The sequence below is a fragment of the Accipiter gentilis genome, chromosome 20, assembly GCF_929443795.1.
Source record: "Accipiter gentilis chromosome 20, bAccGen1.1, whole genome shotgun sequence".
NCBI lineage: Eukaryota > Metazoa > Chordata > Aves > Accipitriformes > Accipitridae > Astur > Astur gentilis.
In genome coordinates this window covers 12,284,813-12,312,017 of record NC_064899.1, presented here as the reverse complement: position 1 = coordinate 12,312,017, position 27,205 = coordinate 12,284,813, and the positions used below count along the sequence as shown (strand labels likewise).

The following is a 27,205-nucleotide window of genomic DNA, read 5'->3' as shown; positions in this document are numbered from 1 at the left end:
GAACTTAAACATATGACCAGTTTCAGGTTCCCTCTATGCTGTTTGGTGGGGTCGTGTGTGTGTAAAGTATGGTTTCTTTCCGTGCTACTCTAGTACAGTGTCAACTGCTCTCACAATGAGTAAATGCACAGTTTAAGTCAAGCTGTAAGTGGTTTTCTGTTTCAGCTTCTACAGACAGGGTTGATTTAATTAAAAAAAACACATGTGCTGAATACTTGGAATGTATGAATTAATGTGTCCTAGTGAGTCCTACAGTGAAGTAGGGTGGCTTTGTTTCATCTGATTGGATTCCCAATCAAGACAACGAACAAAGTAATGGAGGCAAATCTGAAGCAAATCTGATTTCTACTTTAAAATAATGCAGATCCGTGAGTTCTGCCAACTCTTGCTTAACTCTGCTTCTAAAACTGAGCTACCTGAAAGAATCTTTGTCTATGTATATTTGTTTAAGACTAACTTTTACTCCCTTTCAAAAGAAACTTTATGGAAGTTACGATTTTTATGTTTATCTTCAGACCTTAAATATTGAACGTTGGTGCTTTGTAAACTCTAACCTCAAAAATATTTCGATATTCCGCAGGAGCTGAATAACACACATGTTGAGATTCATAATGTTGGTAGTTTGTGCTTACAGACCTCTGCCATTTCTCTGAAACTGTATCAGTTTTAAGGGCACGTTTTTTAACGAGAATAGATTGTATCAGTAGTGAACAGTTACTTGTGTGTTAAGTACAGATATAGCTTTACCCAGAGAAACTGACTTTAGAAAGTGTTTCTTAAATTGGGATTTGAAGTAAAAGCAGTACAGCAGTGTGAAGGGGCTCTTGGAAATATTTTCAGCCTCAGCAAAAATGTGATAATGTCCCATGAAGTCAGATGAGGACCTGAATTAAACAAAACAAAGCCCCAAATCCCTTTGAATCAAAGTTTGGCTGTGTTTTTCTACCTCTAAAAGTGTTGTTTTGAAGCATTACAGTGAACAGTGGATATTTGGAGGCCTACCATCAAAAATACAGTGAGCAAACACTCAGAGCCTTAGGAGTGATCTAGAAAACTTGTTCAAGCTTCATGATGTGTGCATTATGTTTTTGTGAGAATGAATAGATAGGAAAAAATGCTGTTACAGTTGAGTGAGGAGACATAATTTGGGAATAAAAGATACGACCTTTTATGACACCACAAACATTAATTGAATTGCTTGGGCTTTGTTTTCCCTAGTCTGGACAATGGAGTGTGTTGTCTGGAAGTGTAGGCTGCACAGAGAGCTGCTCTAGAGGGTAACAGACCACTCTAAGATGCTATGCCTTAGCATGCTGCACTATGGTGAAGGACAGTATAGATGGGGAAGGGAAACAGTACCCTGAAGTGAAGTATGAAAATGATCATTATAAAGTAATTCTTGAGTTCTGAGGTCTAAAGGTACTAAATTCAAATGAAAAGCTGTCTTGGCGTGAATTTAAGTGTCTTGTATTGAAGCTTTGTGGAGGTCAAGACAATTAAGGCTTGACGTTGAAAAGATCTTATTTATTCTTATCACTGCAGAAGCATGGGCCAGCTTGCAGAGATGTTGCTGTGCTGATTCCATGCTGCTGCTCTGTGCTTTTGAGGGTTGCCTGCTTCACCTTACTCCTCTTCAATTTAGTATTTGCACAGTTTTGCAGAAAAAACCCTTATATTTTCCTTATACTGCCTGCTGTTCTTCAGTCATGTTCAAATATAAGGGGAAATAGGGTAAGAGAGATTTGAGATGGCCTGTGGAGGAGGTCATGCGATAAACTATGGTATTAATAAAAGGAATACAACTAGTGTGAGATGCAGGCTTTGGAGAACAAAGTAGGAGTCTGAGTTCATGCTTTGAACATGCTGAGTTAGCACTGTTGCTGGGAGGAGATGCAGTTGGCAGATGGTGCCAACACAGAGGTTTGTTTTGGGAATTAGACTGGGGAACTAAACTACAGCAAAGTTATATTTACTCTTCCTTCCTTTTTTTTTCTTGAGGTTATTTTCAGTTGAATTCATTCTCCAGTCTGCTTGACTATACAGTTGTACAGATGGCTGTGCCAGCACATGGAAGAGGTTTGGCATGGGAATAAGTGGGCAGGAGCAGAGAAGGACAGGACAACTCTCTGCAGCTGTACTGGCTTTGTCTTCCTTGCAGTATTTGTGACCGTGAAGACCTCAGACATGCTTTTAATTACAAGCAAGTTTCTGCAGATGGTAGGCTACAGGTGAATAACTGCTACACAGAAGTGAATAATAGACTTTTTCTGTCATCTCAAAACTAGTTGGTTGTGTCCTTCCTGAGAGCAGATACTGAGATAGGTAGACTTTGCCTTTGTGTTCTTGACATGAAACTGTATTTAAAGTCTGTCTCATAATAGTAATTTTTATCTCTTTGGAGTCTTCTACCTATCTGTGTTGTATCGCTCCCCTCTTTTGCCAGCAGAGAGATCAGGAAACTACAAATGATTCTCCGTCTTGGGGGGAAGATGTAATAGGAGAACTGGAGAGGTATTGCCCATCTGTGTTTTCCACGTTTCTGGGTCTCCAACAGCTTTTGTCTTGCTCTCTGAGCTTTTTTTCTACAATGAAGCTATTGCCATTTTTTTGCCAAAAAAGTTTGAGCGGCGGGGAGCTTTCATTTTAAATCACCAGGGCCCCATATTGCAAAGAGGCAGAATACTGATTGTTTCCAGGAATAATTTCCTGGCTCTGTTAATTACTAGAGTCAGTCAGCAGCTGAAAACTAAAGGTGTCTTACAGAAAAGAAAAGTGACTTGGCTTTGTCTTAAAAACAAACGTAGGCTCACAGGGTTTCAGCAGAAGGTGTTTACAAGTTGTTATATCATAAAAGTTAACGAATGTTAATTATTCTGTTAGTAGAGATTGCTGTTGGAGCAAAAAGAACTTTATTCTAAAGGGAATGTAAGTATTTCAGGCTGCAGTAACTGATAATCTGAGTGGGTTTTGTGTTTTATGCACACTTAGGAAAGTGCTTTCTACGTGAACACCTTGCAACTATGGCTGCTAGTGGAAGAGTTGAAGAGGAGCTGACTCCTTTGCATAAAGATTTCTTACTACACCTCAAAGTATCCTTGGGCAAATACTGTGTATACTTACATTGCTAGCTGAGAACTTTGGTGCTCTCTTGAAGGTAATATAATCCATCCTTTTGGTGTTCTTTGCACTTTACAACTTGGCTACTGCAATTTTTTTTGCAGTAGTTTGTTTCATTGGGTGAGTGAAGGAATTCGAGATTTTTTTTCCTTTGTGCTTATTTCTTTATGACGAAGCAATACTTCCTGGCGGCATGTTTTCAGGGTGGGATTTCCCCGGGACTTGGTCTCTGATGATGTCGAGTACTGGGTCGCCCCGTGAAGACGATCGGCTGCGTGGGGCCGGGAGCAGTGCAGGACCCTGGAGAGCGCCCGCCTGCCGCCGGGGCGGGGGCGGGGGCCGGGGGTAGGCGGCGAGTGTCCCTGTCCCGGGAGGGCACCGGCCATCGCTCCCCTCTGGGCTCACAGGTTGCTCTTCTCATCCGCGCTCATCGGTGAGTTGCGTGGCGTGGTGCATCTCCGATTTGGATTGCTTTCCTTGTGTGCGTTCACCTCAGGCTTTAAGAGAGTTTTTGTTCTCGGTGGGAGACTTTTACCTCTATCTCTGTCAACTTTGCTGTGAACTGAAGTTTGGTATGTAAAGACATATAAAATATCAATTATGCTAGCCAGCTGAATAGTATTAAGTCATACATTATGTTCAACTGGCTCGCATAATTAAGTAGTACTTTTGAACTCAAAAGCTTGGAAGTCCTTTTTTTAGAAAAATGCTTTTGGAAGGGTGGGACCCTACAAATTGATTATTTGACTTATGTATTCCTTTTATTGAAAGTTATTGTATCGAAATTTATTTTGAAATTTTATTGAAAATTATTACTGTATGGTTAGAAGGTTGTCTTGTAGTCCTTTTTCACATTCAAACTGAAGCTGTTGGCCAATTGGCATTCAGAGGCTTATGTGCAAGATTCAACAGATTGGCTTGTTACTATTTGACATAATTCCTGTTTATTTGTAATGGTTGATATTGATAAGAAAATGTGACTTAAGACAACTTCTGTCAGCTTGTTTAAACCTTATTCATACTAGCTTCTATGGAACATACTTTAAGCACTGTTTGTTTGTTTGTCAAAGGCTGTTTTCTCCTCTGTGTGTATACAGAATACATTTGCAAGCTGGTTTTGTAAAGCTCAATGCAGCTGAAATTTCTTTTTCCATCCCTTTCCCTGAGTGCTGTATGTTATTGTTTGTTGTATGACTTTGAAGAGTTTGACCCTTGTCCCCTTTATTGCTAAAGGGAAGAACTGTGCTGCTTGTATTGGTGCACATGCTTTATTGCATAGTTTTAGTGCAATTTCTTTGGAAACATCTCAGGGGGCTTTCAGCTTTCGTTTGTCAGAGAGGGATCCGATGAGACAGCAAGATTGCTGTGGCAAGCTGCCTTCCATGCGTTTGCATTCTCTTAAGTGCCACTTGCCTCTTGACCATAGCAGCTGTGGAAGTCGGTGGGCTGGGTTCTGTTAGACACTCTCAGGCTGACATTCTTTCCCCAGAAGTATCCTGTGAAACTGGTAATATGAAAAAAATCTATCTACAAGATCTCCAAACAGGGCAAGAAAAAACAATGATAGAAAAACAATCCTTAATTTTTGCAAGAATAGAGAAATCTGAGTAATGCAACACATTTGGCAGCACAAAAAGGACTAAATAATCCATATTGAGATGAAGATGTCATGTTAAGCTGTAGAACAGTAGTGCTTGAAGAAGACTTGCTGATAGAGTATTGTTGAATGACTCAGAAATCAAGAAATACCCAAGAGGATTTGCAAATACCTCCTGAAAACAGGCATAAGCCCCCCCAAATGCTGCTGCCCAGTGAAATAGCTGATTTGCAGCAAAACCACTCACGGTTTATTGTTGCTGGGTTTTGCTTTTTCTGAGTTCTGAATTTCTAGCTGCCTGCATACTGAGCAGATGTAATGCTGAATTTCTACTCTTCTTTTTTTTTTCTCCACTTGGCTAACAAGTGTTACCAAAGGGTGATGCCCTTGTTTTCTCTTTCATGCCTCAAAGCGGTCATCATTTCTCAAAGAAGTACCCTTGTTCTCTTTGTCAATGCTGTCCTGTTGTCAGTGTTGTTCTCAAGTATGTTTTTGTGCCTGGGAGATTAGGGATATGATTTCCAATGTTTACAGGATAATTCAGAGAAAATTGTGTAGGCTGACATTGGGGTAACTGATTTGCAATACATTCAGGTATTAGGACACTTGATGTTTTATTGACGCCTTGCAGGCCATAGTTAAATTTATGCTTCAAAAGTTTTGGCAAAAGAGACTTTTCTAGGCAGGCGGAGTAATTTTGATTATTAAGTGATGTTAAAAAGAAAATTAAATATTCTTTGAGCTCTTTGCCTCAGCTTTGGATGTGCTTTACTGAACAACATTTAAAATTTAAGCCAGATGTCATTTGTTGTTATAATCCCTAAAATGCTCAGTGAAGATGTTGAACATTAAATAATTTTAAACAGATGGTTTGAATTACAAAAGCCACTTCAGTGCAAGAGCAAGTGGAAATACTGTAGTTGGAGTTTCATTGTCTGGCAGAGCATGTTATGCCTCCATAGAGAAAGAGAATGAAATTTTGGAAAGGGGGAAAAGGGACTGTATCACTATCCCACTTGTATTCATAGTATGATTATAAGTTGAAGTCAAGATGAGGATTTGGGGTTTCTTAAGTAGGGTGTAAAGATATGAGAGAGTTACTCTGAGACTGGCTGGCAAGTCTCTTGTATAAATTATTTTATGCAGTCAATAGGTGTATGTGCTGTGGCAGCAGGAATGACTTGATTGCATTTCTTGACTAGTATAACTCTTTAAAAATCTACATTAGTAAAAGAATAGGGTAGGGACTGCTAGTACCATCTTAGACGATGTTTAACTGCCATACCATGCAAAATACTGTCAGTTAGACCACACGACTTCCACTTTGCTCCCCTGCCCTACGCAAAAGGATTATTTTTTATGTACGGACAAATTGTACAGTCACTACTTTGACAGTTTAAATTACAAAATGCACAACACTGTTTAGGTGAAAAATGTATTCGTCAGCCAGAAACATTGCAGACATCCGTGTCTTATTTCTTTTTTCTGTAAAAGATACTTAGCAAGGCCATTGATGCTTATTGAAAATGCATTTCCAATGGATTTTCTTCATCTTAACCAACAGACTTGACAGTATTAGTGAAGCATGGTCCCTCTAAAAGAAATAACTAATTTATCTTGAGCTCCCTGTCTTGACACTTTATTATCCTTAAAAAAATATTCCTGCCAATGGGGCATATTCCATGTAGTATTTTCTGTGTTTTATTGCTTATGTGAAGAATGAAAAATATAAAAGGGAAATGTTACATTTCTCACTAAGAACTATATTGTATTGTGGTACAAGTACAGTTTTCTTTGCCTCATAAATAGTGCTGAGAGATTATAACTTCAGAGGAATGCAGTTTAGATGTAGATTACTTTGGGAAAATGAGGGCTGCACTTAATTATGTCAGCTCTCCTGTTAAGCACTGAGGAACCTGATCCAGCTTGGGGCTGTGGATGTAGCTTCTGTGGCATGAGTCAAAAAAACAAGGGGGGGGGGGGGAAGTCTTGTCAGCAAGTTACAGATCAACTTGAAAAGAGGGAAAAGCTCATGTGAAATAAACTGCCTGCTTCTTGTCTCTGATGGTTGGGCTTCAGTGGCTCATTGCAGCTGACTTGTTCCTCTGCCACTGTCACAGTCTGAGTGTTTTAGTCCTCGCGCTGACGTGGAGGAACTCACAGCTAATAGCAGGATTTTTTGGTATTGTTTTGATAGGTGCTAGTACAAAGAAAGAGAGGGTCTCTTCATCCCATCTGCCATTAGCTGAACTTCCCGTATGAGGATTTGGGGGGGGGGGGGACGGGACCAAACAACCCCCCAAAAAAGACCAAAACCAAACCAACCAAAAAAACCTTCTCTAATATGTGGGAATCACTTTATTCTGGAAAAATAATTAATTGAGGTCAGGAGGTCCTTGCTGCTTTTCTTTCTTTCATCTCCTAGACTTTAAGAAAGGTGTCTGATGGTTCTGCCCTGCTGTCTGTCGGAATGATTGCTCCCCTGCATCTGCTCGCTCTTTTCTCTGCTTATGTACAACATCCAATAAAGTGAGAAGCTCTGAAGTCTGCTGAAGCCCCTGCCATAGCCAGGGCAGTGCTAATTTTCTACTTGCTCTGTTTATGTGGACAACTCATATTTAACAGGCAGTGAGTAGCTTGGTGGATCTTTAGTACCTTTCTGTTAAGGATCCAAAAATGGTCTGTCTTTAAGAATCGATGCCAGCTTTGTGTTGTTGGCTCCAAATTGTTTGAACAAAAAATACCTTACTGGGTTAGCTTAAATTCTGACATACTGGAGGTTGGACAGTATCAGTATTGGCTCTGTATTTAGTTTAGGAGGCAATGACAGAAGGAAAAAAAATAGAAAGAAAAGAATAAATCTGAGTCTGATGCATAGCTTACTAGTTGGGCTGAGTCTGTAGGGAGGTGAATTGGCTGTCTGAACTGTATTATAACAAGTGATATGTTTGGATGGACAGTAGGAAATGGCATGTGGCAAATAGGTTGCAACATGCTCCTCTGTTATCTACAAGGCCAGAAGCTTCTTTCTCTTCTCCTGGTGTGATAGGCAATGGCTTAACAGAATTAAGTAGAATAATACAGTCAGGATTTGGGCAAAGCTGGCGTGTTGCTTTGTGAAGGTAAGGACTGTGGGAGGTAGTGCACTAAGTCACTTGCTAAGGGATTGCCTGGTAAAGTATCAGAGGACACAAAAATGCTGAGATATCCTTGGCTTAAGTTTTCTTGACAGAAAGATGTAAGATATATTTCCAAGTGACAGTTTGTTTATCCACTTTTTGGATGGCTAGGCACCTGAGGGCAGAGACATTTTTGCACTAGTAATAAATAGGTCTGGCTCCTTGTCCTCCAAAATGAAAAGGGCTGTGCGTGTTTAATACATTTCTGTTTTTCTTCTCTTGACGGTCTGTAGCTTTTGCTTGTTCTTATAAGCTAGAGTTTAATCCACATTTTTCCTTTTATCCTTGTTATTTCTTCCTTTTAGCATGCCTAGCAAGGTTTCTGCCTTGAACTATGAGGCACCAGGCTCTGCAGAGAAATTTGCTCGTGATGACCTCTGTAACAGAGAGGGGAGCAGAAAACTAAAGGACTCTATTTGCCGTTGTGTGGTATACCATACAAGCTGGATTTCATTTCTGGATCTCATGTGAGATACAGAGAAATAGTATATAGAAAAGCATGTTTCCTGCTAAGGCAGATACAAATACAGTGCTAGCTGTGCTTTCTCTGTGCCCAGAAGGCATGAGAGTAGACACTATAGGTTTGAGGGATGGCTGAGCACCCAAATTTTACTGGATTAGCTACTCTCTCCTCTTCTCAACCAGAAAAGCATGCCAGAAGGCTGCTGGGCACCAAGGAGTTTGATACTGATGCTTCCATTTGCAGCTCCTGCTGATGCCAACAGGCCCGTCAGAACGTCTATGAGATCCTGTTCAGACTCTGGTTCCTACATTGGATCTGCAGGTTCAGACTGGCTTTTGAACCACCCTGTCAAATGGTGATGCAAAAGCACAAAGGGGGAAGAAAAGAGGAGTGGAAGACATCTCTGTATGGCAGAAGGCTCTGATGAGTGAAGATCAGTGCATTTTCAAATTTAGAGGTGCTGTCAACTGGTTCCAGCTGATCCTGCACTGGTGGTGGGGAGGCTGACTGCTAAGTGACATCCCTCTTTGGACTTGCAGTCTGAGACCTTGCATTGCATCTTTGAGAACACAAATCAACTGATGATTCCACTGCTCTTGGAAATGGGTGGGGGGAAAAAAGGTGTAATGCTAGAGCGTATCATAGGCAGAAAAAAAGCCAGATGTGCCAGGAGATCTACACTGAGGTTTTCACTAAATCTTCTTTTTCTGGCTCATGAAGATTGTGTCCAGATCTTGTAAGGAAAAGGATATTTTCAAGATAAATATTAACTTTCCCTCTCCATAGTGATGGCCCCTCATGCAAGAGTGCAATGGAGGAGAGATGACCACAAGTATCCAATTTATACTTGAAGTAAGAGATATTAATCTTTTTCTTCTGTTCGTGCCAGGAATGCTTGTAGCTGCAATTACACAGCACAAACGTTGCTTAGCATTAATCCTCCTTTTCTATGGAGGTCCATTCACAAATCCCAGAGGTCCCTCTGTCCTTTACTTTCACTGTCTTCCTTGATGATTTACCGTTCAAGGTTCAGTGATCCATGGTAAATCAACTTTTAACACTAGGGTTCTGGGGGATGGATGGCTGCTCCAAGAAGAGATGTTTTTTCTCTGTTGCCTTGGCATCCATTGAACTAATGACTGTTCATATCAAGTAGCTAGAAATGGATGGACAAAATTATCTCATTGCACGGCAGAATGAAAGGTGGTAGCCCATCCTAGATTTAAGGAGCTTCAATACCTGCAAATGTGAATTCAAGTGACTTTGGCATTCCTAATTAGGGAAGAGGGTTGTCCTCCAATTTGCAGGACATATATTTTAACACCTGAAATCTGGAAGTTTACAATTAAATGTTGATAGTAAAATGCTGGTAGTCTGGCCTTGTCAGCTCTGTTGGCCTTAACTTAGATTGTAGCTGGGGTGACTGCTTTATCTCTCTTCCTAGGAGAGATAAAGCACCCTCATTTTTCTTACCAGTGTAGGTGCAAACTGAAGAAGACTTCTGAATGGTACCTCTGATGCTCTTTTCGATTTCTTTGACTTCCTGTTGTGCCGGCTGTTTTTAGTTAAAAGAACTCTGTGCTGTACCAGTTGGTAGCAATTCAGCCAAGAAATGCACCAGTATCAGCCAACACCTGTTTCTGCACAGCAATGGATCACTTAGACAAGCTCTATCTCAAACTGGTTTTTATATGGGAAGGGGCCATTTCAGCCGGTTGTTCAACTGTCTTTCACCCATGTCTGTCTTAGACTGTAGTACCTTTAAATTCAGAGGGGCTAGTGAAGGTATTTCTTTGACAGGGAATACTTCATTAATATCTGAACCTGTTTGTTTCCAGATGTATTTGTCAGGTCTCTGATAACTAATTTTGTAGAATATGAATGACTGAATGTATTATCTTGGTTACTGTTTTGTCTGCCGTAGGGTGGCTCAGAACCTGTTCTGTACATATAGTGGTTGCAGCGTCTGTCACAGGCAGCGTGCCTGGGGGATCCCTCTGGCTGTCTTCAGTCTCTGGGAGAAGCTTTCTGGAAAGTAACTTGCTTGTTTTCATTCATCTTGCCATACCTTGTTTCTGTATCATGGGTGAAAACAGAAACTTAACTCTGCATTCAAGGACCCAAACCTTGCCCTTCCCCTGAGCACTGTCTCCCTTTGAGAGGACTAATGTGCACAGTCATTCTTTTCTGATACAGTCTCATTGCTCTCCTTTGTCAGATCTTTCCTGCCTGCCCCATTCAGCTGTTAGAGAAGAGGATCTCTACAAGAAATGTTATCCATGTGCCTGCTTGCTTGTCTTTCACCCTTCTTGACAGTCAAATAGGTATCAGTATCATGGCCTGAGAAGAAATGGGTGTGTGCTCCAAGTGGCACAGCATGTGTTGAGAGGAGCTGACACCGAGATGGGAATGGACCTGTGGAAAGTTGGGCCCAAAAAAGCCTGGTCTTGGGTGTTTGTCCTACAGGGGTAGAATGGGTGCTTTGGTTTGGAAGTCCGAGAGAAACCCAGGCAGTGATAAAGAACTTCCTTTTCCATTGAAAACTAGTTACACTTTATTCTTCCATGATACTTTGGATGTTTGAAGAGGATGTATTTCGCATATCAGCTGTCTTAAATGAACTTTAGGCACTTCGGGCTTGCAATGACCAAGTTGAGTTGTAACTTGGTCAAGATGAAAAGGTGTAGAAGGTCACTGGTTCTGTAGAATTGCTGTTGACTGTATTTAAACTTTGTTTGTTGAGTTGGAGCCTTCTCTAACCACAGATGAGTGCTCGTTTGCAACACCTTGCCGAATAGCTTAGTAGTTTGAAAGCAAGACTGCCCGTAGGAAAGAGCACCAAGTGCCATTCTGGCATTCAGCTGAGATGCAGTTAGGAGATTTCCAAACACTTTATACCTGTGGGAAAGTATTTGTAAGCCTGAGGATAGGATGCTCTTCACAGTGGTATGTCACAGTGATGACGCACGAAGTCATGCATTAAAGGAGCAACATAAGCTAAGCTAGAGGCAGAAGGACGTGCTCTGGGAGCTGCCTGTCTTGAAACCTTCTGATGGTGATGAGCAGTTGGATGTATTGTGCCCAGATGAATAGTGTAATGTAGTCAAACTGTGGTTGCAAAAGAAAGTATGTTTGGTGGGGTTTTTTTTAATTAATTCTGTAGATCACTATAGTCTAAGACAGCATTCAATCTGAATTGTGTTGATTGCACTCTGCTGCAAACAAGGGCTCAGGCCTAGGGAGAGTTAAAGCAAAGAGAAATAGCTAGTGCTGAAAACAATTAGGTTACTAATACTTTAATTAGAAGAATTTAGAATATGTTAAGCTATAGAAGTGTAGCACTGGGAGTTTACAATAGCAAGTATCTGATTGAAGTAACTGCTTTGTTTATTAGGGTGTTTAGTCTCATCAGTTTAAGGCATGAATAGTTTGGATTCTTTTATCAAACACAACTATATCAAAAGAAAAAGCCCTATGGAAAATAAAACTGATTGAATAAAATGAGGTCCGGCGTTCAACTTAATGGTATTTCTGCGACTGTGGTTTCATGTATTTAAATTCATGCAGGAACCCCGAGTACTTAAAAATAAAAAATAAACAAACTTATATTTACAAATATTCAAAGTCTCTCTTGGAATCTCACTTGTAAACACAGAAGCACATAAGTTCCTGATTAATGAAAAGTTTTTGTTTGATCACTTAAGTGTGACTACTATGTGTCTCTTTGAAATGTTGTATTAAGTTATCTTGATCTTGTTATGTGGTTTTCTCTCCAAATCTCAAAAATGAGAAATTACCATATTAATGTTTCTGATTAGGACTGGAATTGTTGCATCTGTGTTTGAGTAGGGAAAATGGGTGGAATTGGAAGTTATGGTTAAGTTGCGTACAGATCTGAATTTTCCTTGCATTAGTAAATAATAATATGTATTAATTTTCAAAATTTTTTTTAGTATGTGGGGTTTTTTCTCTGTTTTTCTTGGCCCTTTAGAATTTTTATTTAAAAATATCTTTCAGAGTTTTGATCAGTGTTAAGGTTATGTGGTAGTGAAGTCTTTTTTTCTTTATTTGGTAAGAATTATGGTCTTACCGTATGTTGGCTGCCTGTGTCTGTCCAGCTACTGGAATTCTGTAAATAGCAAAATAAACTTATATATTGTCATTTAGAAGCACTGACTAGATTCTGAATCAAAGAGTTTCTTTTAGAGAGAGGTGTGTATTTACATAGGTAATTGAATATCTGAACCTTCCAGGCTGTTAGGAACTTCTGTTTCTGAACTGGTGAGTGGGGGTATTGTTTTGTTGAGGTTGATAGTTAGCTAGTATTTAAATAACTAAGTTAGCAGCCTGGACAGACCTAATAGTACTTTGTCAGAACTAAGCCTCATTCAGGCTCAGATCCCACACTTGCCTGAGTCAATATAAATATTTGCTTTGCCTTCAGTAGGCATGAACCCTCAGTACCTGTGGCAGACTCGTAATTTCCAGCATACATACTATTAAACATATTTGTATCTCTAACCTGTCTTCAGAGGATGAGAGGGCAGAAAAAACATTTTGAAAGGGAATATAATTATCAATGAAACATAATCCTTCAGCTGTTGTGCTTTTGTCACCTGTTTTAGAAGAGGAATAGTGTTCTGCCCTCAGCAAAGCATCCTCATTACTTTAAAAGAAGTTTTCTGTTTATAGGCACAATATAATGAGCCCAGAATTGATAGTAAACTTAGAAAAAGCAATTTTGGGTGGATGTTTGCTATAGGATGGCTTTCCCTAGCTGTCTTTTGCTTGTGTTTGCCTCGACATACCTCAACACTGTCATGCAATCAGCCAGCAGAGGGTAGTATCTTCATGGAGACATTGCATTGTCCGAGTCTTCTGTCACTGATGTAGGTAACAAAAAACTGCTGAATATCAGACAAACTGGCTTGATTCAATGGTCTTTTGAAGCCATCTGATACCCCACTAAACACCAGAGATGAGTTGCTGAGACACAATTACTATCTGAAAGTCTGAATTAGCCATGCAGTGACTTTTGGCCAAAACTTCTGGGGAAAAAGCTTGTTGGAAGCAGAAATTGATTATGGATCCTGGGTAGTGACTGTGGTTATGGTACTCCCATTCTATAACAAATGAAATAAATATTGATTCTGATAAGTCTCATCTGCCTAACTATTTTTCTCACTCCTTCTCAGTGTTGGACTTTGCCTTTGCCAGCCTGCTGTTGCCATGGGTATACCAGTCTTCATACTCGCTGGTCTCCTTGTGCATTTTGTGTTCTTGGTCTCCATTTTTGACATCTACTTCAGCTCTCCCCTGGTTCATGGTATGACTCCTCAGCAGACTCCACTGCCACCTCCAGCAAAACGTCTCGTACTCTTTGTTGCTGATGGACTGCGGGCAGATTCACTGTATGAATTGAACAGCAACAATACATCCCAAGCACCTTACTTGCGGTAAGTCCATCTGAAAACTCTACTGATGCAAAAGATTTCACTTCCAGAGGCAACTCTATGTAAGAGAACAAGAGAAACGATGGCAACTGTGGTGGCTTGGGTACTGCCTTTCCTCTGCCTTTGACGTAACAAGCCTTGCAGAAAGGCATGAATTTGAGTTGGTGTCCCTTGTTGTCAGTAAAGCTGCTAAACCATGAACAGAGTAAATTGAGTCAGTATTGTCCTCTGAAAACTACAGCTAGCCAGTAACAGGCAGGAGTGTGAACTTTCTCCATTCACATCAGCATGGTATCAATTCCGAAGCCTAACAGAGTCGTTAATTTAAACTGCTTCCTGGATGTTCAGTTTAGGACTAGTAAGTAGTTCATTAATGTGCTTGTCTTCTAATTTGAAGCTACTGATGAAGCTTTTTAAGGAATGATTAAAAAAGATAGCCTGAATGGATCTAACAGCAGGCTGCCACTTCCTATTTGTTCCACCCTTCCTGCATGCGTGACCCTGCTGCCTGTCTTGTGCTCTCTAGTGTGTGTCTGTTTAATGGAATGATTTGGTTTAAGATTGTGAAAAACTAGTCCTGCCAAAAAAGTGTTAAAAGTCATATCCTTGAGTGCTTAAAACTAATTTTCACCAACCTTCCCTGTTTCCTTGTATCAAGATAATTATTTTATCATAAGACAAATAATTTCTTAGTCTAAAAAAAGTAGACGGTCTTAAATAAGACTACTTTTGTGTAATAGCACTGGTCTGGCTTGAATATCAGAGCAAGCCTGAATTATCAGTCATCTGAAGCTGTTAGGCTATTTGCATCTGCTATAGAAATCTGAGAAGCCCTTGCTACAGCATTTGCCAGTCTATATAGGATTACTTGTACCTGCTTTTCCTGTTGTGTTTTTGTAAGGTGCTGTCTGCTGGTGGCTGATGTCTGTCACATCAGTGTGAGTTTTCCATGTCATCTTTTAGCAGTGGACTTCACACTTCCTCCAGAGCAGTTTCTTCTTCTAGCAGTAGAACTGTTGGTCTTCTGCACCATCAACAAGGTGTGAATGCCATAGTGGCCCCATCACTAGGGGCAGTGATGGGTAGCAGCTAGGAAAGAGTTATAATGGATATTTTTGCCCTTCAGCATTATCACGCCTATCTAGAAATAAAAAGTTAAACCATGTATTAGCTTGTCCAGTTGGGGAAGCTTGCGCTTTTGCTGTCTCTGCTTTACCTTGTTTGTGGAGTTACAGACTTTCTATTTCAAAATCTGTAGAAGTAAAAACATTGTCACCTGTGCTTAAAGTACGTGGCTGAATGGAAGGGAAGAACTGCCTTGCAACAAGCGAAGGTGCTGGTAGGTCACTGAGTGGAATAAAATGCCAGTAGAGGATTGAAGTGCCATCTCTCTCATTGTCTATCAATCTGCACATAAATACACATGTGTGTGACCATGTGTATGTGAGAAATGATGAAAAGAGAAAACATGTGGCATGTCATGCTTTTTGAAAGGTATAGGGCTAGGCAGTCCAGGGCATGTCTTCAGCTGTATTACATTGTCATGGTTTAAGCCCGACGAGTAACAAAGCACCATGAAGCTGCTTGCTCACTCCTCCCCGCTGGCCCCAGTGGGATGAGGAGGAGAAAATATAAAGAAATGCTCGTGGGTCAAGACAAGGACTGGGAGGGATCACTCACCACTTATGGTCATGGGCAAAAGACAGGCTTAACTTGGGGAGAAACAAAATCAGGTTAATTTACTACCAAAGACAGTGAGAAGTAAAACCAAATCTTAAAACACCTCCTGCCCACCCCCTTCCATCCTGGCTCAATGCCACTCCCGATTTTTTCCACCTCCTCCGCCCAGCAGCGCAGGGGGACGGGAATGGGGGCTGGGGTCGGTTCCTCACACCTTGTCTCTGCCGCTCCTTCCTCCTCAGGGGGAGGACTCCTCGCTCTTCCCCTGCTCCAGCGTGGGGTCCCTTCCACGGGAGACAGTTCTCCATTAACTGCTCCAGCATGGGTCCTTTCCACGGGCTGCAGTCCTTCAGTCCCAGCCTGCCCCAGCGCGGGCTTCCCCAGGGAGCGGCGGCCATCTTGGGGGGCATCCACCGCCCTGCTCCGGCACGGGCTTCTCTCTCCCCGGGCTGCAGGTGGGCATCTGCTCCCCCGCTCCCCTCCGTGGGCTGGGGGGGGACAGCCTGCCGCCTCACCGTGGGCTGCGGGGGCATCCCCTCCTCCTCACTGACCTTGGTACCCGCAGAGGGGTTCCTCTCACATCCCAAACCCCCGACTCCTTGGGGGTTCCCCTCCGAAATCCGTTCTCCCAGAGGCACTACCGCCGTCGCTGACGGGCTCGGCCTGGGCCAGCGGCGGGTCTGACTCGGAGCCGGGGAAGCTTCTGGCAGCTTCTCACAGGAGCCGTCCTTGCAGCCCCTCCCCTGCTACCAAAACCCTGCCACACAAACCCAAAATATATATATACTGCTACAATTTCAAAGCAAGAGGCTCAGTGTTTTGTCACCAAACCTTTGAGCTACACACCATCTGTAAGTTAACCTTGTAAACAGGTCGACAAGATCAGGTGTTGGTTGCTGGAAGTGTTTCCTTTTTTATTCTGCCCAGTTACTGCTGTCTAAGATTTACTTTTTCAATAATATTGACCCAAAGTATATGTAATTTAATATAAAGTTCACTTTTTTGCACGTTCATTCCTAAGTGCCAAGTGTTCAGTCCCTTATCCACTTCATAGTAGCAGTCAATGTAACAGCCAGATTACTTGTCTCATCCAGGTGGAGCGCTTTGGGCACTACTGAGTTGTTAACGAGGAAAGATTATTTTTAAATGAGCAAGAACCATTCTTGTAGCAATGTGGTATAGAAGCAAAGTTTTAGTAGGTACATAAAATTAATAATAAATATCCATTAGGCTTGGAGCAGATTGCTGGCTGATATATGCCCAGTACCTAGTCTTTTCTCTTACAAATATTCTTGAAAAAAATCTGGTTTTCAGCAGTGTTGTGATAGCTGTGAGGGACGGTAAGTGGACTGAATTGCTGTGGTGGTGGTGGTGATTTTGGAGAAGATGTTTTCTTCCTTGCCTGTCATGTTTCAGCAGTATTACTTTATCATATTCATCATTGTTATTATGGGTAGCTAATGTTTATACTGTCAAGGAAATTATTTTTTTACATGGTTCTTCTGAGTAAAAGGCTTTGAAATCATTCAAAATAGCTCAATGTATTTTGATCAGGTAATTGACAGTATTTGGCTATATTTTTTTTCTGCCTGGTATGTGTTATTGTTGACTTCAGATCCTATGATACAGCCCCACAAAAGCAAAGGTAAAGGATTACTTTCCAACTCAATAGAAGTCACATTCTAATTAAAAGAAATTCCTACCTGTTATGACAAGTGTGAGGAGGGCCAAAAGCGTTTTATTTTTGTCTTAAATCTTCCACTAATGCTAGCACAATGCATTTTGATTGGAGTCTCCAGTGGGAATAAATTAGAAACCACTTTAACTAATACTTAAATCCTTTTTTCAAATTAGTACTTGTTTTAGTACAACTTGTCTTAAACCCTAGCTGAAATGAGAGCTAGGAATAACGTGTCAGAATGCTATATCACCTTTTACAATTTTCACTGTAATATCTGGGCTCTTCCAAATAGTCCTGCGAGCCTTCAAATAGGCCTGAGAATGTGAGGTCTAAGATTAATTAAAAAAATCCCAACAGGCAAACTGTGAATCCTGCAAGCTTAGAGGGGAGCCTGAAATTTTAGGTTGCGTTTTGATTCTTATTTCATTAGTGAGAAATATATTTAGAGCAGAGTGTACAGATCTTGTAATTAACAGTTGTGTAAAATCTCCGATAAAAATAGTTACAAATCATGAACTTAGAATCTACTTCGGCTAAAACACATCCGAAAAAAATATAGCAAGTTTTGTAGCTTATATCGTGAACAACAAAAAAATACAATTTCCTGATAGATTTGACTCTTAAAAACTGCTTTGAATTTGTTCAGAAGATTCTGCCGCTTTTTTCCTACAAGTTAGTATAAGGTATGTCCTGGTGTGTTTTGTGTTCTTTCTCCCCTTGCTGTGACAGTGGGCAGTGAATCTTTTTCTTCTTCCAGAAGATGGAGACAAGAAAACAGCATATGGTAATGTTCACTGCTTGCTCTCCGACAGGCTCCAGCTGTTCATATCCTCAGCAGACAAGAGTAGTTTATGAGGCTGTTCCTTACACCTGGGCTTTGTCCTCTATTTTCTTTGGTTTTTATCTGACTATTGTATGTGCATAATCCCTAGACAATTTATGTATTTCTGTATATGTGGTGAGAAGGTATTCTCCTTTACTTCAGTGTCATTGCAAAAGATACAAGGTTTACTTAAATTTTCTCCATGCTGCTGAAATGATTTGCACCTTCTATTTACATGGTTTTTAAATTCACTTGATGCTGGCCTCCAATATTCAGCACAGATGAAGGCAGACATGGTCACAAGAACTAATTATAATTGAGCCTATTTAATGAGTAAGAGAAGATTGAACTAGACGCTTTCAAGCTAAATGGAAAGAACAAAGAAAAGTAACACCAGGCAGAAGCAATCTGTTGGGGGGGTGGGGGGAAGTAAGCTAAAGCAGAAAGCAGCAGAAAAAATAGTACGTTAATTCTAAGTGTATTGGAACATCAGCTAAACTCATCTGTTTGCAGTCCTGATGGGCCACAATAGTAATGTTCCCTGTGGGGTGTTATAATATAGAACTATTTGCAGGTTAATGTTCTGCTTGTTTTGCAGCACAGCAGGTGGTAGTGAAAATCTGCTTTAGTCTGGGGTGGTTTTTTTTTTGCATTTCCTGCCTCGCATCTACCTGTCACTCTTTTTATCTGCAATTCATTGTACTTTAAAGAAGTCATAAGCATTAACTGCCTTGTATCCTGTTTTCAGGAGTATTCTAGAGAATAATGGCAGCTGGGGAATCTCTCACACCCGGGTCCCAACAGAATCCAGGCCAGGGCACGTTGCACTTATAGCTGGATTTTATGAAGATGTCAGTGCAGTTGCTAAAGGTATGCTGGTCCTAAAGCTTTGAACACTGTCCTGCAAAATAAGGTGTTTCAGTGATGTGCTGCACTTCTAGATGATTATTGATAAATACCTGCATAGTGGTTTGTGTACCAAGATTATGTGGAAAAGAATAATTTTGGATGGATTTCCCACTCTTAATATTGATAGCTATGAAAATATTAACTTATGAAAGCTATTTTGTAACATGGTAAAATTTAACACCCTGAGTCTAAAAGCAGAAGTATTTTATCGCGTGACCTCTTCATGTAACAAGAGTTTTTAATTATCATTTGGGATGTAATGGGAGATGGCTAAGTAGATGCTGCAAACAAGAAGTGAACTGCAGTATCTTAGCTGAACCATTGCTAGGCTGAGTTGGAGAACTAGTAGCAAGATAAAGTGAAGACCGCAACTATGTGTTTTCTCCAGAGCTAGCTGTTAGTGCATGCTTTGTGGTTAAAAATGTGTAACAAGCCTTCGCATTACCGACTTGATCTTTTGTGTGGTCCTCTGCTTTCCCCAAGGCTTCCAGGCCTGAACACTTGTAATGTTGTATGTTGGTTTTGGACAGGGGAGGTAAGAGGAATTACTTGGTCTTGTCCATATTCCTAATCAAAAGGTTCTTCCTTCTGACATCTGCTGCAAATGCAGGAATTGCTGTTACGAGCATCTTTATATTTCTGTCAGCTGCCTTGTCATGGAAACAGAACATCTTGAAGGTTTTACTGTGATGAGGTGCAACATGACTGCTGGAAATATGTTATATGAGTGTGTAATTTATTACCAAATATGCCAAAAACTGAGTTCAGACAACAGGGGATTTAGAATTCAGGAGAATTTTAGCTGTTTAGAAGGCAAACCAGCTGTGTGTTTTGTCTGTTTGAATCCCTGCATAATGAGATTGGCTTAGGTTTTCAGCTCACTTCTTAATGAATGGGGGACTAATTGCAAATAGATGTTGAAATAGAAGTGAAACCAAGAGTCACAAAGTGGAGTTCATTGTGAAATAATATAAGGGAAACTTAAAACAAAAAAGAAAAAAAACCCAAAACATTTCATACAGGCTATCAATCTTAGCAGTCAATGAGATCTGGCAACTCCATGTAAATCCAGGTATGTTTGTTTAACAGGATGGAAGGAGAATCCAGTGGAATTTGACTCCATTTTCAACGAAAGTAAATATACTTGGAGCTGGGGAAGCCCAGATATTTTGCCAATGTTTGCAAAAGGTAAGGTTTAAATTTTGTGAATCTTTAACACATAGTTATGAGGTAGTAACATAGAGACACTTAAAATTTTTGAGTTAGAGAAGAAGGTGAATGAAGTATTTCCAGTTTGTATATTTGTGTATACCTGATTTCTAGTTTGTGAACTCAAAACTGGGTGGAGAAAAAGAAGCAAGCTTTTAAAGAGGAAATCCTTATTTATTACTTATCCATTTAAGTAGGCCTTACTTAATTCTTAGGCCTTACTTCTATCGGCATACTAAAGGAAACACAGCCTTAGTTAAAAGAACCTAATATTTTTTCTTTGTTTGAGGTTCAAAGCTGTTTGCAAGCCTGCAGCTGGGGTTTTTCTTCCTCTGCATGCAGCTCCCAGTGAGTCTGGTGATAGAACTGCAGCCATGCTTTTTGAGTGTCTGAGCTGGAGAAGTAGCTTATTGTGGGTTATCCTTCTTCTACTTCAGAACAGTAATGTGTAAAGGGAAGAACTATATGCAAGTAGGAACAGCCTGGTACTGTTCCTAAAGCTGAGGTCTTTTCCCCACAGCATGCAGTGTGTTAAAGTCTTGTCAGCCCGGTGCAATTGGTCTTTGAGCATACAGACATTGCTGAGCAACACTTCAAACATTTAAAGGATCTCCAAGTTTAATTCTGTTTTGTTCTTGGAAGAATGAGGGCATATACACCCTTTCCCATAATCTCAGAGTAAAACAGACTGAAGTGAAAAGGGGACAAGCTAGGGGCATATGCTACTGTTCTCTTCTAAGTATTGGCATTGACAAATCAGAAAAATACGATAGGCAGGATAGAAGTGGAATCTAATATTCGTTTAGAAAAAGTGTACATCATATTTCTCATGGTGATTCTTGAACTTTTTCTGAACTCCAGTGTCTTCCCCCTCTCATTCTGATATTCCACACACACATGCCTCTTTCCTGTTCTTTGCTTGATCCTCATAAGTTTATGGTAAACTGTAAAAATATCTCCTGATAATTTCCCATGACCTCAGATTACAGCTTGTGTTTCGGAATATTGTGATGGTGGCTGGGGAGAGGGGAAAGGTAGTACACTGCCCTTGCACAGATTATTTAAATTTTTGGAGATACGTTCTTGGAAAAATATTTGGGGAATTCAAGAATTTCTCAGACCCTATCCTTCTATTAGTTTTGTTTGAGTACGAAGATAAGCAGAGGGAAATCCCTCTAAATTGAGAAGGGTTTAGTGCAGTACTGTATCTGAGAAGTAGATGCTGTATGGGAAAATTAATTACAGTTTCTCATGATAGAAAGGTAGATTAACTTCTTTTAGTAGAAAAAGGTATTTCCCCTTCTTCCAAAGAGGACAAGTTTTATAATACAGAAAGGATTTTATAATACAGAGTTTCCAAAGATAAGAAGTTTTATAATACAGAAGGGAATAGAATCAAGTGTTTGTTCTTTAACTCTACTTTTACAAAAAAGCCAAAAAGGAGATAGGGGAGCATAGCTTACTTTCACTCCCTCTTTCTATGTTGCAAATCAGTGACATCACAGGACTCTTCTTGCGCTTATTTTTATCATGCCAGAATGTTCAGAATTTTATTAACTGTTTCACTGCTTTCATTGGATGATGCATAATGAGTATATAACACCTGCTGGGTTTTGGGAAGGAGAGAAAAATCTTTTGTTTCATGTTATTATCTATGTTCTTCAGGTCCTTTTTCTGTCATTAAAAAAAAAAAATATTTCAATGACATGTTTGAGGATTCTATAGAGGAGGTAAATAAAATGCTCACAGATCTCTTTCAATATCAAAAATTTGTCTCAATGACTGTATGATTAGTATTTTAGTCTGAGAAAATATCCAAAGTACCTTTGCAACTGGTGTCCAGTTTACTTGCATCTTAAGCGGGATTAAAAGGTGTTAGTTTCTAGTAGTTAAATTTACTTAAGCTACACAAATTCAGTGTGCTAATTTTAACCTTATTTTCCACTATATTTTTAGATTACAACCTTGAAATTATCTGAAAATTATGTACTTTGAAAATGCCTATTTTATTTCCAGAATGCTCCTTAAAATTTTGAGTCTTTCTTCTACACTTGCCAGAATTTGATGTTTGACTTGAACAGTCCTGTCCTGTTCCGTTTTGTCAGGGGCCTAGGTTGGAGTATAATCCAGTGTATTAAATGCCATTCTGAAAAAGGAGCTGAGGCTGTTGCTTCTGTTAAGGGAAGTAGATATTAGTCCTTTGCACCCAGATTGCTATTTGTTGCACAGGTTCCCTTTCTCTCTCTTGAAAACTAGCAGCAAGGCTAGGGTTATTGTTTAGCTTGAGTATGAAGAAGGGTATCGTCAAAACCATGGGGACAACCGGGACAAACCTTTGTCAGGGTTATTCTGGACAGACAGACCTCTCAATCTGCTCTTCTAGTTCTATGTTCCTACAGCGTGCCAAGAAGAATGCAGAATTTCTCACTTCCTCACCTGGCTGTGTTTGACAGCTCTCTGATGCCCACACTCTGTCTGCTCAGTGTCTGACTGTCCTTGTGCCTTCATTCTTTTTTCCCCTCTTTTGTGCATGCAAAATTAGCTAGCAAAAGTCTCTTACTGGTCTGGGCTCTGACCCATGAAAGGCTTGTCAGACACAGTACCTGCCCTGCTAGCAGAATGAGAACTTTGCTTTACACAGGATGTAAATCTTATTGTAAGAGGATGATAACTTGATCCTTGATACTAATATTTGAATATTGATGTTGAGGACAAGATGATGTACCAGGCAAGCCTGCAATAGGAATACCTGGTGTCTGGTGTGGGAGTTGCTGGCACCTTCAGTTATTTCCCTTCTGTGCTCACTGCTAAAGGATGTTTTCATCCCTGGATTACTCCTACTTTGCTATCCCATCTTTGCTTCCTCATCCCCAGACTTAAAGAAAGTATTGGGCACACTGTTGCTTGCCACCTCTCAAGCAGCAGAAATAAAATAATATTTTGTAACATTTTGCATAGTAGGGTTTCTTATTTTAAAAAAAAGTCAATTATTTTAAAAGCTATGCAGGCACTCAAAAACATTCCTAGTATGGCTTCATTTTGCCACTGTTTCTCTTCAGAGCAATGCAGAGTTGGGTGGGATATGGTTTTTTTTGCTCCGGTAGAAATTAGCAACGGGTAAGTAGTAGATGCGTTCCTTTGCCCAGTCTGCAAACTGCATGCTTTCTTCGTTTGGTTTCTTTGGTGTGGCACCTCTCAAAGACGGATCTTCTCAGGTTTCCTGTGGCACTGCAGAAAAACAGTACTCTCCCCTCCTTAGACCATCAGTCATCCTGACAGTGATGGCTAGGGTTTATTTCTTCTTTTGAACTCATTTACCCACCAGTTGGAACTCCTGAATTCACTTTTTAATGGCTGGGAGTATTTTCTTCCTTTCAGACTGTGAGAACTGCAGCAAGTGTTCTGGGTTATAAGTAGTAGAAATGTCTCCTGGGGGGCAGGGGGAAGCTGCACCAGAATATCTGTGCCAGCTTTCATCTTCCTGGCCTGAAATACCTGTATCCCATGTGTGGGTTTGGACATGATCTTGGTTAAACAGCTCCCTTATAAGAGGATGTTAGTTCATTTACAAGCCTGGAAGCTTACAAAACTGCATTATATAATCGTGACAACCAGCAAATGAGTTATATTCTCTCTGGCCATCAACTGATTGAAGAACATTTTCCCCTCTGGGAGTTTATGTAGTCATAGTAGAAATAGCATCCCCGAGCTGTAACAACTCAGCCATTGACTGAATTATTTCATTAAACCCCACCTAACTTCGGATCTTTCTAGGACTTCAGAAGTTTACTTTCTTCCAGTTCTTCATCTATTTTCCCCTCCTCTCTGCTTTGCTTTCTTGACAGTGAGTACAGAATGAAATTGCCTTGTCCAGATGCTGTGTTTTCGCATCAGTGGCCCTCATGTTGTACTTTATGCCTGAACATAGTCCAGTAGTTCTCCCTTTTTGTATTTTTAACCCAGGTTTTAAAGATGCAGACTTTGAATATTGTCTTTTGAAGTCACCCACATGGCTTTCGATACTGCATTGCCTCCTAGAATTGATGTTGTACAGTAACTAAGTTACATCCCTCCTGTTGCCTTCCTTATATGTGATATATGATGTTTTCCTGTGTAAAAGGCTTCATTGATAGGGCATTGTCTTGTAGTTCAACAACCAAAAGCTAAGTATACTTTCCTTAAACATGCCCCCCCCGCCCCAAACCACGCGTGTTCAAACAAGACTCTTAATGTGTAGCTTCCTCTGTTAGAAGTTCCTCAGTGAACTTCCTTGTTTCAAAACTAAATTCTGTTTAATTTGCTTTAGCTGGCATTTGTCCTATTCCTAACTGCTTTTCCATACTTTATTTCCTCACCTGAGCATACTGGATAACATTTTTCCTTATTCCTCTGAGACGCTGATAAGCTAATGAGTTGAAATGGTATCCAGGTGTCGTGGTTTAACCCCAGCCAGCAACTAAGCACCACGCAGCCGCTCACTCACTCCCCGCCATCCAATGGGATGGGGGAGGAAATCGGGGGAAAAAAAAGTAAAACTCCTGGGTTGAGATAAGAATGGTTTAATAGAACAGAAGAGAAGAAACTAATAATGATAATGATAACACTAATAAAATGACAACAGTAGGAATAAAAGGATCGGAATGTACAAATGATGCGCAGGGCAATAGCTCACCACCCGCTGACCGACACCCCGCCAGTCCCCGAGCGGCGATTCACTGCCCCCCCACTTCCCAGTTCCTAAACTAGATGGGACGTCCCATGGTATGGAATACACCGTTGGTCAGTTTGGGTCAGGTGCCTTGGTTGTGTCCTGTGCCAACTTCTTGTGCCCTGGCTGGGCATCAGAAGCTGAAAAATCCTTGACTTTAGTCTAAACAATACTGAGCAACAACTGAGAATATCAGTGTTATCAACATTCTTCGCATGCTGAACTCAAAACATAGCACGGTACCAGCTACTAGGAAGACAGTTAACTCTATCCCAGCTGAAACCAGGACACCAGGCTTCAAAAAAACATAAATTATGGGAAAGTTTAAAATAAGGAGAAAACTTATTTGACTTCTCTCAGGTTTGTCACTCTTGATAGGTTTCTACTCCTATGCATTAATTATCGTGCATTTTTACTATGAGAAAAGGAAGAAAACTTTTCTCTGTCTCCTATTCCATCTATATTGTTTTTGCAGGTGCTACTGGACATCATGTTTATACATTTTGTTACGCAGCAGAAAGTGAAGACTTTGGAGCACAAGATGCAGCCAAGCTTGACACGTGGGTTTTTGAGCATGTTAAGGTGAGCAGAGATCTTTTTGTGTTATCTGTATGTAAAAAGCACAGCTGGATGTTAACTTTATCATAAAATATGTTAACTTTATCATAGAACTAGAAAGTAAGAAACCTTTGAGAGACCTGTCACTTGGCGTCATAAGTAAAAATTACTTGAATCGATTATCATGATGAGCATAATGGAAGCTTAGCGGAAGTATTTGTCATTCAATGCTAATAAAAACCCTAACGCTAATAGAAGTACTCTTTAAAAACGTTCTTGGCTTTTCTTTGTCTTAAATTTATGTATAATCTGAAACCTACCTTAGTGTACTAGAGACCCTTTAAAATCTTGAATGTGATTAGTTAAGGATTTTATAACAAGTATTATGGTGTGGCAGAAATGGTAAGTCTTCATTATGAGAAAGAAGTGGACAATATTATTGACTTAATTTTTGTCAGGCTTGTACCCACTGTAATTATACAGTGTGGCTTGTTCTGATGCACGTAGCTAGCTCCTGACTATCTACTGTGGTTCATGCTATGCTGTGCCTGCTGGAGGAGTCACAGTTAGTTTGGGAGGGGGAAAGTGGAGGAGGGCAGAGGCAGTTTAGGCTCTGAAGCAGTGTAACTTTTTCACATGGTGCTCTGCTCAGCTGACTTGGGTCAGTGCGGGTTCACGACTGTTTTTCTCTGTGGTGCTGTCACTGTATTAATAGTGCAAGGCACATAGTTTCTGATTGTTCCTTAATTCCTATATTCATATTATTCCATGCTACCTCACCTGTCCTGGATTAAGAAATGCTAATAGTGCATATTGGTGTATAAATATCTATATCAGTGGAGCAATTAGGTGAGTTACTTTCTGGATCTCATAACAATGTTAATGGAGTTTAAGACTTAATAAAACTTTTCCCACAAGATCTCTGGGCTGTATGCATTAACATTAGCTAACCAGTATAAATTAAATCAAACCAAAAATAAAACTAAAATTAATAAACCAAAGCAGCATCTATATTAGGAAGCTAAGGGTGGGTGTGCTTTAAATAGTGATATAGGGTGGAAAAGTTCATTATAGTCTGCTAATTTTCAAAAGAAGTGATTTTCTGAGTTTGCAGGTGAAAAGATGTTTTTTCTAACTGCTATGCTCTCCCTGAATGTGCATTTGTGCCAGCTTGCATTTTGCAATGCATATGAATAATACAAATCAAATTAGGCTGTCAATTACACTTGAATAGCTGTTGTCTTAAAGTTGTACCCTGCTGTCATTTGGAGCTGCACAGGTATGTGAGGGTGGTACTACCTTTCTTTTGCTTCAAAACACCTAATGGCATTTCTTCTTTCAAACTATAATGATATGTTTAATATATATGTCATTACTGATGACTTCTTCCTTGGAACCAGCACCATTATTGTAAAGACTTATTTTGCCCATCTAAATTTCATACTGTGAATGGGTAGCACTTGATTGGCTGGTGTGAAACACTCATTCCATTTATCATCTCTTCAGTTACACATCAGTGATTGTTTCAGAAGCGTGAAACTTGAGGCTGACTGAAACTGAGGTCACTCTATTATAACTTGTACAACTCTCAGCTATGCTAGTGAGATTATGTATAAGTTACAATGACAATTTGCTGAAATCTAAATTCTGCTTTGCCTACGTTTTTTTTCCTCCTTTGAGTTTTATCTCAAATATTTAACAACATATCATTTAACTGTGGTGGGCAAGGTGGTCCCTGGATTTCTGCCTCTTTAGGAAGTAAAAGACACTAGCGTGTACTCCCTCTCTACTGTGTAGTCAGCAGGTCCCAATCATCACAAGGGCCACT

At 40.2% G+C, this 27,205-nt stretch overlaps 1 protein-coding gene across 1 annotated transcript in view; it reads left to right on the top strand.

Moving 5' to 3' along the window:
- Nucleotides 1-27,205, top strand: part of PIGN (phosphatidylinositol glycan anchor biosynthesis class N) — a 110,037-nt gene that overhangs the window by 2,206 nt on the left and 80,626 nt on the right. Inside the window, exons 2-5 of the mRNA XM_049823972.1 lie at nucleotides 13,552-13,812; nucleotides 18,742-18,863; nucleotides 19,992-20,090; nucleotides 25,295-25,401. Of these exons, the coding sequence (XP_049679929.1) occupies nucleotides 13,586-13,812; nucleotides 18,742-18,863; nucleotides 19,992-20,090; nucleotides 25,295-25,401 (555 nt within the window). The 5' untranslated portion in view covers nucleotides 13,552-13,585. The remainder of the gene's footprint in view (nucleotides 1-13,551; nucleotides 13,813-18,741; nucleotides 18,864-19,991; nucleotides 20,091-25,294; nucleotides 25,402-27,205) is intronic.